The sequence below is a fragment of the Adiantum capillus-veneris genome, chromosome 23, assembly GCF_014529385.1.
Source record: "Adiantum capillus-veneris isolate H3 chromosome 23, ASM1452938v2, whole genome shotgun sequence".
In the NCBI taxonomy this organism is placed as follows: Eukaryota; Viridiplantae; Streptophyta; class Polypodiopsida; order Polypodiales; family Pteridaceae; genus Adiantum; species Adiantum capillus-veneris.
The window spans coordinates 23,131,103-23,146,825 of NC_140953.1; the positions used below are offsets into that span (position 1 = coordinate 23,131,103).

Here is a 15,723-nt window from a genome sequence, read left to right on the forward strand (position 1 = left end):
GCGCATGATGATGGAGATGATGATGTGGCAAGACGAAGCTTTGCGACAAGAGCGTGTGGAAGCGGCGGAGCGTGAGGAGCGTCGATTGGCGGCCGAAGCCGAGGCTCGTAGGCTGGAAAGGGATTCCATGCGTGATCTCATCACCACCTTGGTGGTGCGACCCGATCCCCCATCTTCGGAGCCCGATTATAAAAAGCTTGCCAAGACCGTCGCGGAGGCAACCATTGCTACACGGACGACTAGTGATCCAATTCCCGAGAAGATCACGTTCAGTAAGTATGACAGTAAGATGGATGCTATTGTCATTTACTCATGGTTGCATCAATTTACATCCTATTTTGCGGTTGTTAGAAAGTCTGAAAATAACAAGGTTCTCTTGGCTTCCATGCATCTCACGGGTGATGCCATCACTTAGAAGGATGAATGGATGGAGAAGCAAGAGGTGGCCCATGCGGTTGCCCATGCCGAGTCCTACCTCGTTCTCCCTCTCGAGCTTAGTTGGGAGGAGTTCGTGAAGGATCTCAAGACTCGCTTCCTCCCTCCACAGTACTTGAAGCGCTTGAAGGAGGATTTCCGGGCTTTGTCTCAACAAGGTAAACCGGTGATGTCGTATGCTAACCGTGTGTCACAGCTAGGTGGACAATTGCGACAATCGGATGAGGAGAGGTTAGAGGCTTTTCTCTTTGGATTGGACCACTCGATCAAGTTTGACGTGGAGACAGGTGATCCAAAGACATTGCAAGAAGCAATCCGCTTGGCTCAACTCCAAGAGATGAAGCACAACAAGGGTAAGTTTAAAATGGCCTCAGGTAATGGTAGTCCTTCCTATCCTGACTCGTCTAAGGAAAAGGACAAGAATTCTAATGGGAATGGCAATAATAAAAAGAACTCTCCAAATTCTTCTCAATCTACTTCTACCTCTCAATCTCAATCTAAGGGCGATAAATCTAAGGATAAGGGTAGAGGAAAATCGGATAAGCCTCAACTCACACCCGATGAAAAGATTGCCCAAGGGGTTTTAGGTGGTTCATTAAGTAGAGAAGAACAAGCATTGTATGCAAACAGTAGGTGTTTCCATTGTTCAATCATAGATCACATGAAACAAGAGTGTCCTAAGAAAGAATCTAGAAAGGAAATCTCTATTGCGTCCACTTCTGACGCTACCCCTCAGGTGAATGCCATGAGTGTGGTAGAGAAAGAAGCTAAGCAGGAGGGGACTTTCAAAGAGGATGAACTCATAAAATGTTATAGACATGTTAGTGGTCAAAAGGTCATTGTGTTGTTTGATTCTAGAAGTTCTCAAGATGTTATAAGTGAATCTCTTGTGAAATGTGCACGTCTTCAGAGTTCTCCCATCCCCACCCTTATGGTGCAGGGGTTCTCTGAAGGCATGTATGCTTTGATTTTTCAAGAATGTGATGATGTCAAGTTGATCATTCAAAAAACCCAATTCACTTGTCGTTTTGTAGTCTCTAAACTTGCAGGATGTGATATCATTTTGGGTATTAAGCGGTTTCGCATGTTCAAACCCATTATCGATTTGGAGAAGCTCACGTTTCTCATCAAAGATAACGTGTCGCAGCCCGTCCTCATTTGAGGCGAGAGCGGTATTCCCTCTCTCCCTCTCATCTCTCATATCCAGGCAATCAGAGAACTACGTCAAGGAGCCCAAGCAACGGTCATCTATGTCAACCCCACATCAAGGAACTTGGATATTCCTGACAGGTATAGTGAAGGTTTTGTTAAGGTCAATTCAGTGTTTTCTTAGGATCATCATTTCCCTACACACCCTCCCCATCGACCTATGGACATTGTCTCCGACATATTGCATGACGAGGAACATGTAGGTAAACATTTTTCTTGATTGGATAAAGAGAAGCCAAAACCAGATGATTTCTCATTTAGGAGGCTTCGCCGTCCCAAGGTACGGTCTTTTGGTTTACCATTTTCTCTTTGTTCGTAAGAAATTAAACTCATTTCAATTTTGTGTGGATTTCAAGGCACTCAAGTCAAGGATGGTCAAATTCCAGAAGACGAGACCTCACGTGGCCGTTCCTTTGGAATGTCCACAGGAGGCACAATGAGTTTCCAAAGTGGACCTATCGAGTTGCCGCCACAAGGGTGGACTTCCAAGGAGCAATCCAAAAGAAGAACCACTGGAGATCATTGTTCCAGTCAAAGTCACCAAGTCGAAGTGTTTTCGAATGCTTTCATTTCAGTTTGGCAATAAGAAAGCTGCGAAGCAATATTTCCTCAAATTCAGCGATCGAGGGACACATGAAGCGGCGTGGGTGGACGAGGAATTCTTCATCGATTACCCGGATTTGCTAGCCTCATACAAGGAGGCCATGCAGATCGGTACCCGTACCTCACCTTAAGCAGAAGGGGATGTCACGTGCACATGGCTCTGTGTGCCACGTGGATATACGTCATCGACTTCCACAGCTAGTTTTCCCCTTCTTCCTAGATAGGGATGTCTAGAATCCTAGGAGGATTAGTACCGGCAATTTTGTGAGCCTGTTCGCAGGACCTGCATGTCCGGACAAATCCATTAGATTAGGTTTTCCAGTTTGGAACCCTCTTGCATAAATGGTTTGTATACGCGTTTTGACAGATGTTATTACACTACGGTGGGCATCTGGCATGAGGAGCATGTAGTTCTAGGTTAGAGGAATCCAACGTGCCAGACCGCGCGTCGATCGGATTCCCGGGTGGGCGGATGTGCGACAGTTGCACCCAGATTTGGACCCCCTTGACTTATTTTCAATAAATCATTTTTATGATTTATTTGTTGGAAAACCTGGTGGACAGTAGCCCTACCTCAACCTAAATCAATTCATAAGGCCTATGCCTCACCTATAAAGGGAGTAGGAGAGCTCCCATTTGGAGATAAGTTGCAGAAGATTGAGCAAGCGCTAGAAGGAGACTACAGATCAGCCTAGCGTTTTCACATAAAATCAGCCTTGGCGTTTTTGGAAAGAAGTCCCAGCGTTTTTGCAAGTTTCCGCCCTTGTGCCAGCCTTAGCCTTGCAGATCAGCCAGCGTTTTCAGTTTTCAGCCCATTCCGTCGCGAACGGTGCGAGATATGCTAATGCTGCCTATTCCCATTGCAGTCCGGTGCTTCGGCAGTCCATCGAGCCTCCTCTCGGCCATTTCCTCGCCGGCATCGAGTGCTCACATTGCTGCCCATCATTGCCGTCATTGAGATCTGCGTTTTCGGTCCTGCTCTACGCGAGATATCAGCTGCGTTTTTCGTCGCAGATCTGCGTTTCTGCAGCCATCATTCCCTCTATTCCTCTCACATCGGGAGCGCAAATCAGCCCCAAATCTACCCTTGGTGGCCATCCGCAATCCCACATCGAGAAGGATCCAAAGGTGCATCAAATCAGGCCCGGAGGTGCCTCTTCTCGAGGAGTTACCGCGGTGATTTGTCGTCGTCAAGTCATTAGAGTGTGCATTGAGGTATTGCATTGTGTATACATTCCATTTACGCAATCTAAAGCAAATACCACATCGGTAACAGTGTGGGGGGCCTTGAGAGGGTTGGTTGGAACCCCATCGTGTGTCGCTCTCTTTTTCTCTCTCTTTCTCTCTCCCTCTACACATCTCTATTGCATTCTCTCAACCCCTCTCTTCAGGGGAACATAAAAGGAACATTCTTTGAAGTACAAAGCATTCACTAACGCAAGGAAAGAAGGAAAGGATTTTGTGGAAGTGTAAAACTAGATCTTCACCATTTTAATTCCGCTGCACCTGACAACGTGCCATTATACGAGCAGAGCTAGCTGCCCCCCCACTAGTGGTTGAGGTGCTCACCAGATCTCCTTCATACATCGCATATGGGAACTTCTGAGAAACAGATATGCCCGGCTTGCACTTGAGTCCTCTCGACAGTTAGCCATGCAGGGAGATACATCATGCTAGTATGGGGAGATGACATCATGGTTTTAGGCGCATGGTTTAGCATAGACAAACTGCCCCCTTCCAGTACTCACTGGATGCATCCTCTCTGACTCTCACACAGTCCGAGATCACCAGGCTCAGCTAGACACCAGGAGGACATGGATACAGCCAGCACAAGAGCTAGGCACGAAGATGGCTTTCTACAGAGAGCATCTTCTCCAGCTTACGGAGGACGGTTTTGTGACGAGACCCAGATACAAGGACACCCACTTGTCTCATGGGATAAGATGTGCTATTGGCCAGATATGCACATCTTCACTCCAACTGCCGATCGAGACTGGGAGATACAACAGAGTACCAGCAGAGGCCAGGACATGCCTCCTATGTGACCTGGAGCTTGAGACAGAGTTGCACTACACATGCCACTGCCCCCGTCTACTACAAGATACGCGGCCTCTTCCGCTGCTTGTTCAGAGAGGGTTTTGGACCACTCTCCAGAATGCGGTACGAAGATCAGAGATGCTTGGGTCTGTTTTTGCTCGAGCTGCGCAGACACAGAGAGAGCCTAATGAGGGGAGAGGCCAGCCAGTCTCAGAGACGGACCACAGACTTCTTTAGAGTAGACACTGGACACCCGGAGGAGCTACTACCACAAGAGAGCTCGCCGCCTCACACCAGAGGCACCCTGATCGACCAAGCGATCGAGCTAGGGAGATCTAGACTCCCATGATTGCAGAGGACTACACAACATCAACGGAGGCTGCATCAGAGGATTCGGCTCACTTTGGCCCGACATGCACGACGCCCGGTCAGGCTATCGACCATGGAGGAGATTGATGATATTCGCCAGCGACAGATGCTAGATCTTTTGTGATCTGTGATTTAGCTATCCCACCTAGCTGCTTAGATCATACCTAGCTGTTTCGGATTCCATAGCATTTTATTCTGTCATTTTATTTTGTCATTTTTGTTATTTTGACTTTGTATCAGATCCACCACATTGTAACTTTCTGGTCTCATAGGTCATTCTAGCCTTCTGAAGACGTTAATATAACATTTCATTTCATTTCTCTCTCTCTCTCTCTCTCTCTCTCTCTCTTAGCTAGACACCAGGAGGACATCGGTACAGCCAGCAGAGGAGCTGGACACGAAGATGGCTTTCTACAGAGAGCATCTTCTCTAGCTTACGGCGGACGGTTTTGTGACGAGGCCCAGATACATGGACACCCACCTGTCTCATGGGATACGGTGTGCCATTGGCGAGATACGCACATCCTCACACCAGCTGCGGATCGAGACTCAGGATACAACAGAGTGCCAGCATAGGCCAGGACATGCACCCTGTGTGACATGGAGCCTGAGACAGAGTTACACTACACATGCCACTGCCCCGTCTACTACAAGATACGAGGCCACTTCCACTGCTTGTTCAGAGAGGGCTTTGGACCACTCTCCAGAGTCATGAGGTACGAGGATCAGAGGTGCCTGGGTTTGTTCCTGCTTGAGTTGCATAGACACAGAGAGAGCCTGATGAGAGGAGAGGCTAGCCAGTCTCAGAGACACATCACAGACTTCTTTAGAGCAGACACTAGACACCCAGAGGAGCTACTACCACAGCATATCGTGTTGCCTCACACCAGAGGCACATTGATCGATCGAGCGACTGAGCTGGGGAGATCCAGACGCCCACGATTGCAGAGGACTACACAGCATTGATGGAGGCTACATCAGAGGATTCAGATCACTTTGGCCCGACAGCAACGACGCCCAGTCAAACTACTGTCCATGGAGGAGATTGATGAGATCCGCCAACGACGGATGCTGGATTTCTTGTGACTTGTGATGTAGCTATCCCAGCTAGCTACTTAGTTCACACCTACCAGTTTAGGATCCCATAATACTTTTATTTTATCATTTTATCATTTTGTCATTTCATTTTGTTACTCTGACTTTGTATCAGATTCACCACATTGTAACGCTTTGGTCTCATAGGTCATTTTGGCCTTTTGAAGACGTTAATATAACATTTCATTTCTCTCTCTCTCTCCCTGCAGTCTTTTGGCAGTGGAGAATGTGCATTGAGTAAAATTGTTTCAACATTAGCCAAGAGATGCACATAGTGCATTTGCTATCATATATCAGTGCCGCATGTTGCTGGAATCCTTTTTAAGGCATGTCATAAATATATATATATATCTTGCAACCCTTCTCTAGGGCAGTTGGGACATGTGGGGTATAGCTACTAGGCTGCATGGCATGAGGGGATCATGAAGAGATTAATATATTCTAAAAGGTCTTGTCCAAGAGCATCTACTGGATTTTTTCCTCATTTTATAATTTTTTTGACATGTTTCCGTAATGAAGACTTGTTAAACCACTTTAAAACTGGAAACAGAGTGCAATTATACTCTCTCTGGATTTTTGGAAGACTGTTGTTAAACTACTTAAGAGTGACAACAGAGAGCAATCATAGTCTCTCTGGCATTTTTGCAGTCTACAACAATTACTATTTCTGAAGATGGGAGCTTTATTAAGATCATGGAGGACTTAATGAAGAAAGTCAAGGATGCAGAAAAAAGTGAGTCTATGGGTGTTGCATGGATATAAGACTGTTTAAATGTGTAGGGGGCATCATCTGTTTCATTTTCTTGATTGAAATCATCTATGTAACTCTTCTCTTTGTTCTTCGATTTTGGGGATGATTTTTCAGACATTCTGACTCTTAATGAAGCACGGATACAAAGTTTGGAGCAGTTAGAGCAGATTCGTCGGGACAATGACACTTTGCAGGCACAACTGGAAGTGTTACAACTGCAATTAGCAGAGGCAGACATCAAATTAAAAGCTGCAACTCAAGAAAAAGCAAGGACAAAGTTGCTTGAAGAGGAAATAGACGCTTTGAAGGGAAAGCTTTTGGAGAACCTTGAATTGATGAATACTGTTTCCAGCCAGGATGCAGATAATGCAACGCTTTCCAAGCATGCAAAATCAGCGGAATCAGAGGCTGCCAAACTAGCTGCCACAGAGGCAGAAATGAATCAGCTGAAGAAAGAAAATCAAATGCTACATAAGGACATAAATCTTTTGCAGTCTGAGCTAGTAAAGACAAGTGAAGGACTCGAAACAATGGCACAACTGCAGCAAGATCGAGACTTCTTGCAAGGTAAACTCACCAAAATTGAGAGCCAGTTGGCCAGAGCTGAGTCGAATGCTGCAGAATTGGCAAAGCTCAGATTAGAGAAACAGGTTGCACTTCAAAACCTCCAGAGGTTGGAAGCAGCACGTCCGTCCTTAGAAAAGAAACTACAGATTAGTGGCGTGAAGGAATCTGAGACTGCTGGTCAGCAAGATAAGGTCTATGAATTGGAGGCTTTGGTGTCGAAATTAGAAAATGAGAATGGGAGCCTTATAGAGGCATATGCCGAAAATGAAAGGCTGAGGAACCAAATCAAGCTGCTTGAGCAGAGGCTCGCTGAGTCTGATGCCGAGATTAGAGCTCAAATGGAGATTTATCAGGCAGAATTGGAAGCTTTTCAGGCTAGTGTTGAAAAGTTGAAAGTGGAAAAGAGTGCTCTTTCAGGGGAATTAAAGGCAGATGATATGCCATGGGAATTCTGGAGTCATGTGCTTCTGTCTATTGATGGATGGCTGCTAGAGAAGAAGCTTTCACTTGCAGATGGGGTGGCATTACGGGAGATTGCTTGGCAAAGAGAGTCCAGAATCAGAGATGTATTTGTTGCTTTGAAGGGTCAGCCAGAGAAAGATATTATTGCTGGGTTGCTGGAGCTCCTGAAGACAAAGAAAAGGTAGGTTTTTGGTTTTATTGCTTCTCTGGTCAGTTTCTCTTTATGAGGTATTGTGGGGATGGAAGGGCCCTACTTACAGTGCTCGGTTCCAGGCCAGGAATGCATATTGTGCATATTGCAGCGGAGATGGCCCCAGTTGCCAAGGTAAATAATATTCTCCTCATCCTTGGAGTAGTGTGATCTGCTACCCAGCTCATCAAATTGCATCAATCTTTATGTCCTTTGAACTCTGGATACTCAAGGTTGAGAGTGTTCTTCTGTATTCATGCAGCTCAAACCCCTCTGAGAACTCAACCACAGCATTTTACTTTTATTCGCATGCAATGTGGGCTGCTAGCTACTACTGCTCTCATTTCTGAAGTTTTGTTTCTTAATGAAGGTTGGAGGGTTAGGAGATGTTGTAACTGGCCTTGGAAGAGCTTTCCAAAAAAGAGACCACCTTGTGGAGGTGGTGCTTCCAAAGTATGATTGTATGGATTACAGCAGGATTAGCAATCTTAGGGTACAGTAGATCCTAAACTTATTTGAACTGCAACTTTTTCACATCTTGGCACTTGTATAAGAGATGCCTTTTGTTTTAGACAGATCCTTAACATAGATCTCAATTCCTACTTCGATGGACACACATTCAAAAATAAGATCTGGGTTGGGACGGTTGAAGGTCAGTTTCTTTATAAATAGCTCCTTGTTTAGTGTTTTTGAAGCTAAGCACTGTAAGACAGTTTCTCACAAACCTAACAAACTTGATAGGCTTACCTGTATATTTCATCGAGCCTCATCATCCTGCAAGGTTTTTCTGGAGAGGGGGAATTTATGGTGAAAAGGACGACTTCAAGAGGTTCACATACTTCTCAAGAGCTGCTCTTGAGTTTGTTCTACAAGCAGGGAAAAGGCCGGACATCATTCATTGCCACGATTGGCACACCTCTGCAGTTGTCCGTGTTTTTCCTAAATCTGTGTTCATCTTGTCCTTCTGAGGTGTAGTGCTAGAGTCTGAGACTTTTTAAGGAATTTGTCCCAAGTGTGTTAATTTTAGCTGTGCTTTTCAGGCTCCATTGTATTGGGATGTTTATGTCCCTCAAGGACTTGACTCTGCAAGAATTGCATTCACTTGCCACAATTTTGAGTATCAAGGCACAGATAGTCCAGCTGCTTTAGCTTCTTGTGGCCTAGACCCTCAACAATTGCATCGACCAGACAGAATGCAGGACAATTTTGTACACAATCGAATAAATCTCTTGAAGGTATAGGCTATCGATTTATTTGATTTGTCATGTAAGACGATCTTGTGACTTCTTTTCTGCTTTTCAATGACAGGGGGCCATTGTTTTCTCTAACATAGTGACCACTGTTTCTCCCACTTATGCTCAAGAAGCACGGAACGCAGAGGTATGGTGTTCACAGAGTCCAATCAATTGTCTCTAAACTAACAAATGGTGAATGCTGACAAAAAAGTTTGTTTCCTAGCATAGGCTGAATAATTCAGAATCTGATGCATGAGATGTTATTCATTTTTTCCAGGGCGGTAAAGGTTTGCATTTGACACTTATGGCCCAATCACACAAGTTTTTTGGGATCTTGAATGGCATCGATACAGAGTCTTGGAATCCAGCCTCTGATTTGCTTATTACTCATCAATATAGTGCTGAAGACATCAGTGGAAAGGCTGCCAACAAAGCAGCTTTGAGATCAACGCTGAGGCTTTCTGGAACAGCTCTTGATTTAGAGAGACCAATTGTACGCTCAGTTTTTCCTTTAATCAATATTTGAAATCGCACAAGGCTCCATTTTTTTCCTCCCAAATTTTTTTGTGTGACATAGACACGCAAAGAGCACATGATCTAAGAAAAAATTCAAAGATGTGTTACAATGGAGCCTCGTAGCCAAAAGATATCACCACACAGAAGGAAAGTGAAAATGCACACTAAACTATTCAGAAAAAAGACTGTTCTGTCGGTCTACTATCGCTTGGGGGCAGCATGGCTGGTTGTCTTGGCAAATTGTGAAGCTGTCTCACATCATCGTCCATGCATCTGGGGATGTGATCTGTATGGGGTGTTGTCTTTCTTGTAGCATCTGCCAAGCCCACTTGCTATCCTATCCCAAGGAAAGCTGGGAAATTTTCGCTTCCATTTCTGCCAAGTAGTCCCGCTGGTGGGGGTTTTCAGGGCTATTGTGACTGCTTGCCACTTCTTGTGGTGGCTCTGGAAGCAGGTAATGATCCATCACTGTTCTATAAATTTTCCATATTATGGAGCATTGTACCTCTAGAGCATGATTTAGTGCAGCAACGAAAGGATGTCTAAGTGGATTTTTGGTTTCATTTAGAAGCAGACAGTAGGAGAGCATTTGTTGTCTCATGTAGACAGCCAGTTCCTGATGCATATCTTGCTGGGAGTGTCTGTTAAGATCTCAAATGTATCAACATTATCGCTTTACCCACTGTGCTTTGCTCTAGGGAGGTTGTATGGACCTGTCTCCATGAACGCATTTTAAGATTGAATCGCTTGTCAATTTGAAATGCAGTCAGACCTTGCTTAGTGCGAACAAAAAATCTAGTGTACCGCTATGGCAATTCATCGATGCGGAAGTAACAATTTCTGCTGGTGACCTGCCTGTGAAGTAAAGCTGACATTATGCTTCTAAAATGCTGGATGAGGCGGGCCATAGAACTGGATGCTTAATATGTCATTGCACCTGAAGCCCATGGTCGCATATTTCATATGTTTTTCTTCAATACTTTTCCAGGTGTTATAATATGTCATTGCACCTGGAGCCCATGGTCGCATATTTTATATGTTTTCCTTCAATACTTTTCCAGGTTGGGTGCATTACTCGGTTGGTTCCGCAGAAAGGTGTTCATCTAATTCGTCACGCCATTTTTCGAACACTGGAGCTAGGCGGCCAGTTTGTTCTTTTGGGATCTAGTCCAATAGATCACATTCAGGTAAGGCAATGGTGAATTTATCCAGCACTCATGTGCAGCAGGATAACACAAAAGACTTGCAAACTTGCTATCTACCTACACACACTCTCTCTACATACACACACACATGGAATGGCATAGAGTGCAGTGCATAGTCAAGGCAAGCAAGCATACACATCTACACTACTCAACAAATAGATATGCATGGAGATGAGTGGCCTTGCATGTGTAGGTCAACTGCAAGCATGCTCAACACACCAAGAATGCAAGCACAAGAAGAATGCTCAAACACACGCAAAGCATGCAAACACATGCACTTTTTGTGACTGATTGTCATTTAATTAATTTTGAAGCATGCTCTTTTGGATTGGTTTCTTTGTTATAATTGTGGCTGTGCTATCGTCCTTGGACAGAGGGAGTTTGAAGGTCTTGCTCAACAATTTAACCAACATCCTCACATAAGGCTCGTTCTGAAATATGATGAAGCTCTCTCTCATTCCATATATGCTGGAGCTGATATTTTCATCATACCGTCTATTTTTGAACCATGTGGATTGACACAGGTATGCTGATATTGGGATAAAGCTACAATCCTTCAAGGCTTGTGAAATTTGATGTTTTCCTTGGTGTGCAGATGATCGCTATGCGTTATGGTGCTATACCCGTAGCTCGAAAGACAGGTGGCTTGAATGACAGGTTTGCAATCGCCACATTTTGTCTGACAGTATAGATGCCTTTTAGCTGTGCTGACTACTTATTTTGGACTGTGTGAGCAGTGTATTTGATGTAGATGATGAAGGCATCCCACTGCAAACAAGAAATGGATTCACTTTTTCAGGTGTACATGAAAAGGTAGTGTGCATGTCTCCTTCTTATGTCTGGTTATAAATCTTTGATTGCAGGAATGCATTGTTTGATCCAATTCTGCAACAGAGATCTATCTTGAAGTGTCTTAGGCAATATTTCTCACCAATAAGCTCACAAACAGAGGCATTTTTGTCGACAAATATTGAACCATTTCTTTTCGAGAGCCCACAAGACCGTCTAAAATCCTTGTCTATTGTCTTGTATTGAAAGAGTTGCAACATGGGGCATTTTTGGGAACTTTGGCAACTCTGAGAAATTCAAGGGACATTTTGGGAAGTTTTGGCAAAATGAAGAGGGGTATTTTTGGAATGTTTGAAATTTGAGGGGTATTTTGGTAATTTCCCTAGAGTTTATGAGCCAATTTTGAAGCCAATTTTTCCTTATTGGCAGGATTTGAACCATGCTTTGGACCGTGCTCTCAATTATTTTGTGTATAGAAAAGAATGGTGGCAGGATCTTGTTAGAAAGGCTATGATAATGGATTTCAGTTGGAATTCATCGGCCAGCCAGTACACTGAACTTTATGAAAGGGCTATTGCCAGAGCAAGAGTAACTTCCTGAGACAACTACTTATTCAGCTCAAGCATGGTTTTACAGATTTGAACACTCAATTCGATCCCTGCATGCATGCCTCAGCTTATGAAGAGGATACGGAGGTCTTCTCAACAGCTTGCTCTTGGAAGAAAGCTCGAATCGTTGGCCAAGTACCAGTTCCAATGAATTATTGGAGAGGTTTCTGGTTAAGAAGAGGAAGTGAAGGGAATTCAGTTGAGATCGCAAAAATTACATTCAAGTGATTATTAGGTCTTTAAAGAGGGCCATTTCTTTTCTTTACTGGGATTGCCCAGCCTCACCATTGCAAGGATGACCCAGTCAATACCAATGATTTTATTTACGACCACATGAAAGCACAGAAAGCGGAGGAGGTATGAGCGGCTTTGCTGTTGGATAATGTAAATTCTCTCGTTCTGGTGGATATATGTCCTCAGTTTACAGTGGGAGTGGCTACATACATGAGACTATGCAGGTGAAAAATAATGATGGAATGCAGCCATGGATCCAGCTTATTCCTTGTAATGTAGCCTCTCTCACTATCACATTATACCATGGCCAGCCCATTTCTTGCAGTGTTTTGAGCCTTGCTAAGATCTGTCGTTTCATCCCACCAAAGCAAGTGTATAGATGAAGTTATGTGGGACTCGTAACAGGTGGACAATGTGTTCAAAGTAGCATCCAAGATGCAAGAAAATAATATTCCTAATATCCGCATTGCGGTGTTGTATATTGCAGTGAGGCTTGTTATGAGGTCTCACTACGAAATCGCGTTGCCAACGATGAGCTCACTCCCCTCCCATACTCGGAGGCATATTTCATACTCTAATTTTTCATTTTCGTCGTAAACACATATTTTATACTCTAATTTTGCCTTTTAATACTGATGATTTGGTGTTCTTTTTGTCATTCAGAGGATCAGGTGGGCCATTTTTTTTTTTTAATCGATTACCAAAATGGATTACCAAGGACTTATCTCACTTGTATGTGATGCGCTCATTCACACCATGTGGATTTCAGACTTTTGCCCGCCTGCATACTATTTTAATCTTGCGTGGTCTAGCAGAAAGCCAGGGCATTCATGATCTTTAACATCATCGCTAACGAGCGAGACGAGAGAAGGGGATGATGCGACAAGGAGAGGGAGAAGACCAGGGATTGTGTAGAGGACAGTGATGCTTAGCTTTTTGGCCACGGGTGCATGTGCATGGGATCAATGGTCCCATGCAAAAGGAGCCCTGTCACATAGTAATGATCGTTGAATTTTTTGGGAATAAAAACTAATCTCGAGATCCTTGGATTTTGTTTTTTTTAGATTCATATCGCAGTGGGTCCACATCTGTTCGAGCACGCACGTGTTGAGCTCTTAGCCTAGGGGTGGGGGTTTGAGTCAGATGTGAGAGGAGGTGGACATCCTAAGATTAGACACATCCCAAGATTAGTTTCCCTCCCACTAATCTTGGCATCCCAAGGTTAGTTTTTAATGATCGACGACCTCGATTGCGTGATGCACGTGGCTTTTAACTCGGATCATTGAGCCCATGCCCAACACCCCGGGAAGGGTGGGGGCATTCCAAGACTAGGTAACAAACTACTTTGTCATCATGTGGGCGACTCATCGGATATATATGCCCAGGTAGCTGACCATTTCTGAGAGGTGGTGTGGCAGGAGGCAGCAGTTGTGGTGGATTGAGGTGTGAGGGATGCATGGGGAGGGAGAAGAGTAGAGGGTGATAGTAGGTGGGTGGCTGTAGAGGATGCCCTCTTCGATTGACGTTTTTTCTCTTGCCTTGAAGTGGAGACTAGGTTGTAGAGAAAGAGACCGAAGGAAAAGAAGCGTCGTCCTTACACGGTGCGAGAGATTGTAGATTTGTGCATCCAAGCTTTATATTACAGCTGAACAGAAATATGAGTCATTGTATATCGTTAGTCCCATCAATTGGAATCCCCAAACCTTGCTAATCTTCGGTTGAAACATTTATGCCAAAATAAGGTTCACCCAAATGGAGTTGAATCAACTAATCTTCTTCTCTCTTCTATTGTGTCAATTGTGTTTATTAAATCTATATGTTTTTATCTATGGACGACATTTGGTGATCACGAAATGGTATCAAGCCCTCCATCCTTGATTACTTTATCGAGCAATTATAAGTTCTTTCTGTAAACCCTTGAATACTTGCTCATTTGGCGATAATACACTATCTTATCTCTTAGGAAACTCAAGATGGTTGTTAGTATGCTCTGATGGTGCTGAATAAAAAGTGAAATTGCAACATTATTACAGGATACAACCTTACTTTTCCTCTTTTTTTTTTTTTCAAAACTAAAGGATTTGAGACGCTTGCTTCTATAAGCACAAATGGCTCTTGCCCTTAACTAGGTTATGCACCTCCTTTGCACAACCCTTCCAATGACGCCCACTAGCTTGATTAAGCGTCACCAAAGGCAATCCAATAGTAAGGTCACATTGTTTGTCCAAGTGGATTTGTCAAAACCCCATTTCGTGAAGTCAAGTTGTGAGAGGCTTAGACATTGTCCTTGAGGTGTCAAATTCTTGAGAGGTAAGGCCACTTCGACGCCCACTTCATGCATTCGTCACCCCTGTAGCAACACCAATAGTGGAAGTGCCAAGGAGCAGATTGCGCAATCTTAGCAATAGTGGAAGTGCTAAGGGCAATCTTGCTATGTACACCCATTAGTTTAAGGAGAGGATAACAAGCTGTAGAAGCTAGAGTATTCAAAGTGATCAGTCAAAGCTTAAGGGGAGGAGTTTTTGGAAAGCTTTGCCTTATTCAACCAGGCGTGTGTCCCTTCGTCTCACATATGCATGATTGGAATATGCCAATCATAATCTCAATCTCGACAATAGTGTGTTGGAAGTGGTTTCAGGAATTTTTAGCCATGGAGATTCTTGAAGAAGGTGGACCTACGTCCATAGACAAAGTTGAAGCATTGAAGGAGCTACCAATGACTTTGTGTCGCATTCGGCACGGCCCAAAGAAGCAAGCGTTGCAGACCTTTATGAAGTTCAAGTATCGCATGACCCACGCATCTCATGCGAACTGATGTACATAATCCACCCAAACACGTGATTCCATAAGCAATGTAACTACCCATAATGTCACCTAATTCAATCTCTGCATACGAGGCATAGATATACTATCATCTCAAGTTCTAATTGCAAAGTGCTCTAGTTCATTTCAACACTTGTGTGCTCTCTCTTAGCCATGAATGCTAGCTTGTGAAATCGTGCATAAGCCTTTTCCACTACCAATCTAGCTTTGTACCTACTTATGCCACCATTTGTATTACACTATATCATGTAGACCCACTTGTGGCTAGTTTTTTCTTGATCTCTAGCAAGAGCATTCAATTCAAAGCATCCAATACAACCATCTCTCATTTCTAACAACCAAAAATACGCTTCATAGATGCACATCGGAAAGCCATATATATCTTGAATGCTAATTGCGATAGACAATTCCATGCTTTGCTGGATCTACACGATCTCAAGCCAATGCTAGGTGTTCATATTTCCTATTTCTTGTTATGTAGGCAGCAGAGGAGAACACACGTACACACAAGAGAGAGAGAGAGAGAGAGAGAGAGAGAGAGAGAGAGAGAGAGAGAGAGAGAGAGAGAACTCAAATCTCCAGAGCTAGAATGATA

The 15,723-nt window shown here is 43.9% G+C and overlaps 1 protein-coding gene across 2 annotated transcripts in view; it reads left to right on the forward strand.

The window, feature by feature from the left end:
* SS4 (starch synthase 4) overlaps window positions 1–12,916 on the forward strand; it is a 105,475-nt gene extending 92,559 nt beyond the window's left edge. The window contains exons 4-19 of one of the 2 annotated variants that reach the window (XM_086497724.1): window positions 6,397–6,481; window positions 6,614–7,709; window positions 7,802–7,853; window positions 8,089–8,211; window positions 8,295–8,370; window positions 8,460–8,644; window positions 8,759–8,953; window positions 9,027–9,098; window positions 9,231–9,446; window positions 9,783–9,923; window positions 10,531–10,656; window positions 11,049–11,198; window positions 11,270–11,331; window positions 11,412–11,487; window positions 11,893–12,051; window positions 12,139–12,916. In XM_086497724.1, coding sequence (XP_086353850.1) covers window positions 6,397–6,481; window positions 6,614–7,709; window positions 7,802–7,853; window positions 8,089–8,211; window positions 8,295–8,370; window positions 8,460–8,644; window positions 8,759–8,953; window positions 9,027–9,098; window positions 9,231–9,446; window positions 9,783–9,923; window positions 10,531–10,656; window positions 11,049–11,198; window positions 11,270–11,331; window positions 11,412–11,487; window positions 11,893–12,051; window positions 12,139–12,222 — 2,898 coding nt within the window. In that variant the 3' untranslated portion in view covers window positions 12,223–12,916. The remainder of the gene's footprint in view (window positions 1–6,396; window positions 6,482–6,613; window positions 7,710–7,801; window positions 7,854–8,088; window positions 8,212–8,294; window positions 8,371–8,459; window positions 8,645–8,758; window positions 8,954–9,026; window positions 9,099–9,230; window positions 9,447–9,782; window positions 9,924–10,530; window positions 10,657–11,048; window positions 11,199–11,269; window positions 11,332–11,411; window positions 11,488–11,892; window positions 12,052–12,138) is intronic. The other variant, XM_086497723.1, reaches the window with a different exon arrangement.
* Window positions 12,917–15,723: the final 2,807 nt, after the last annotated feature.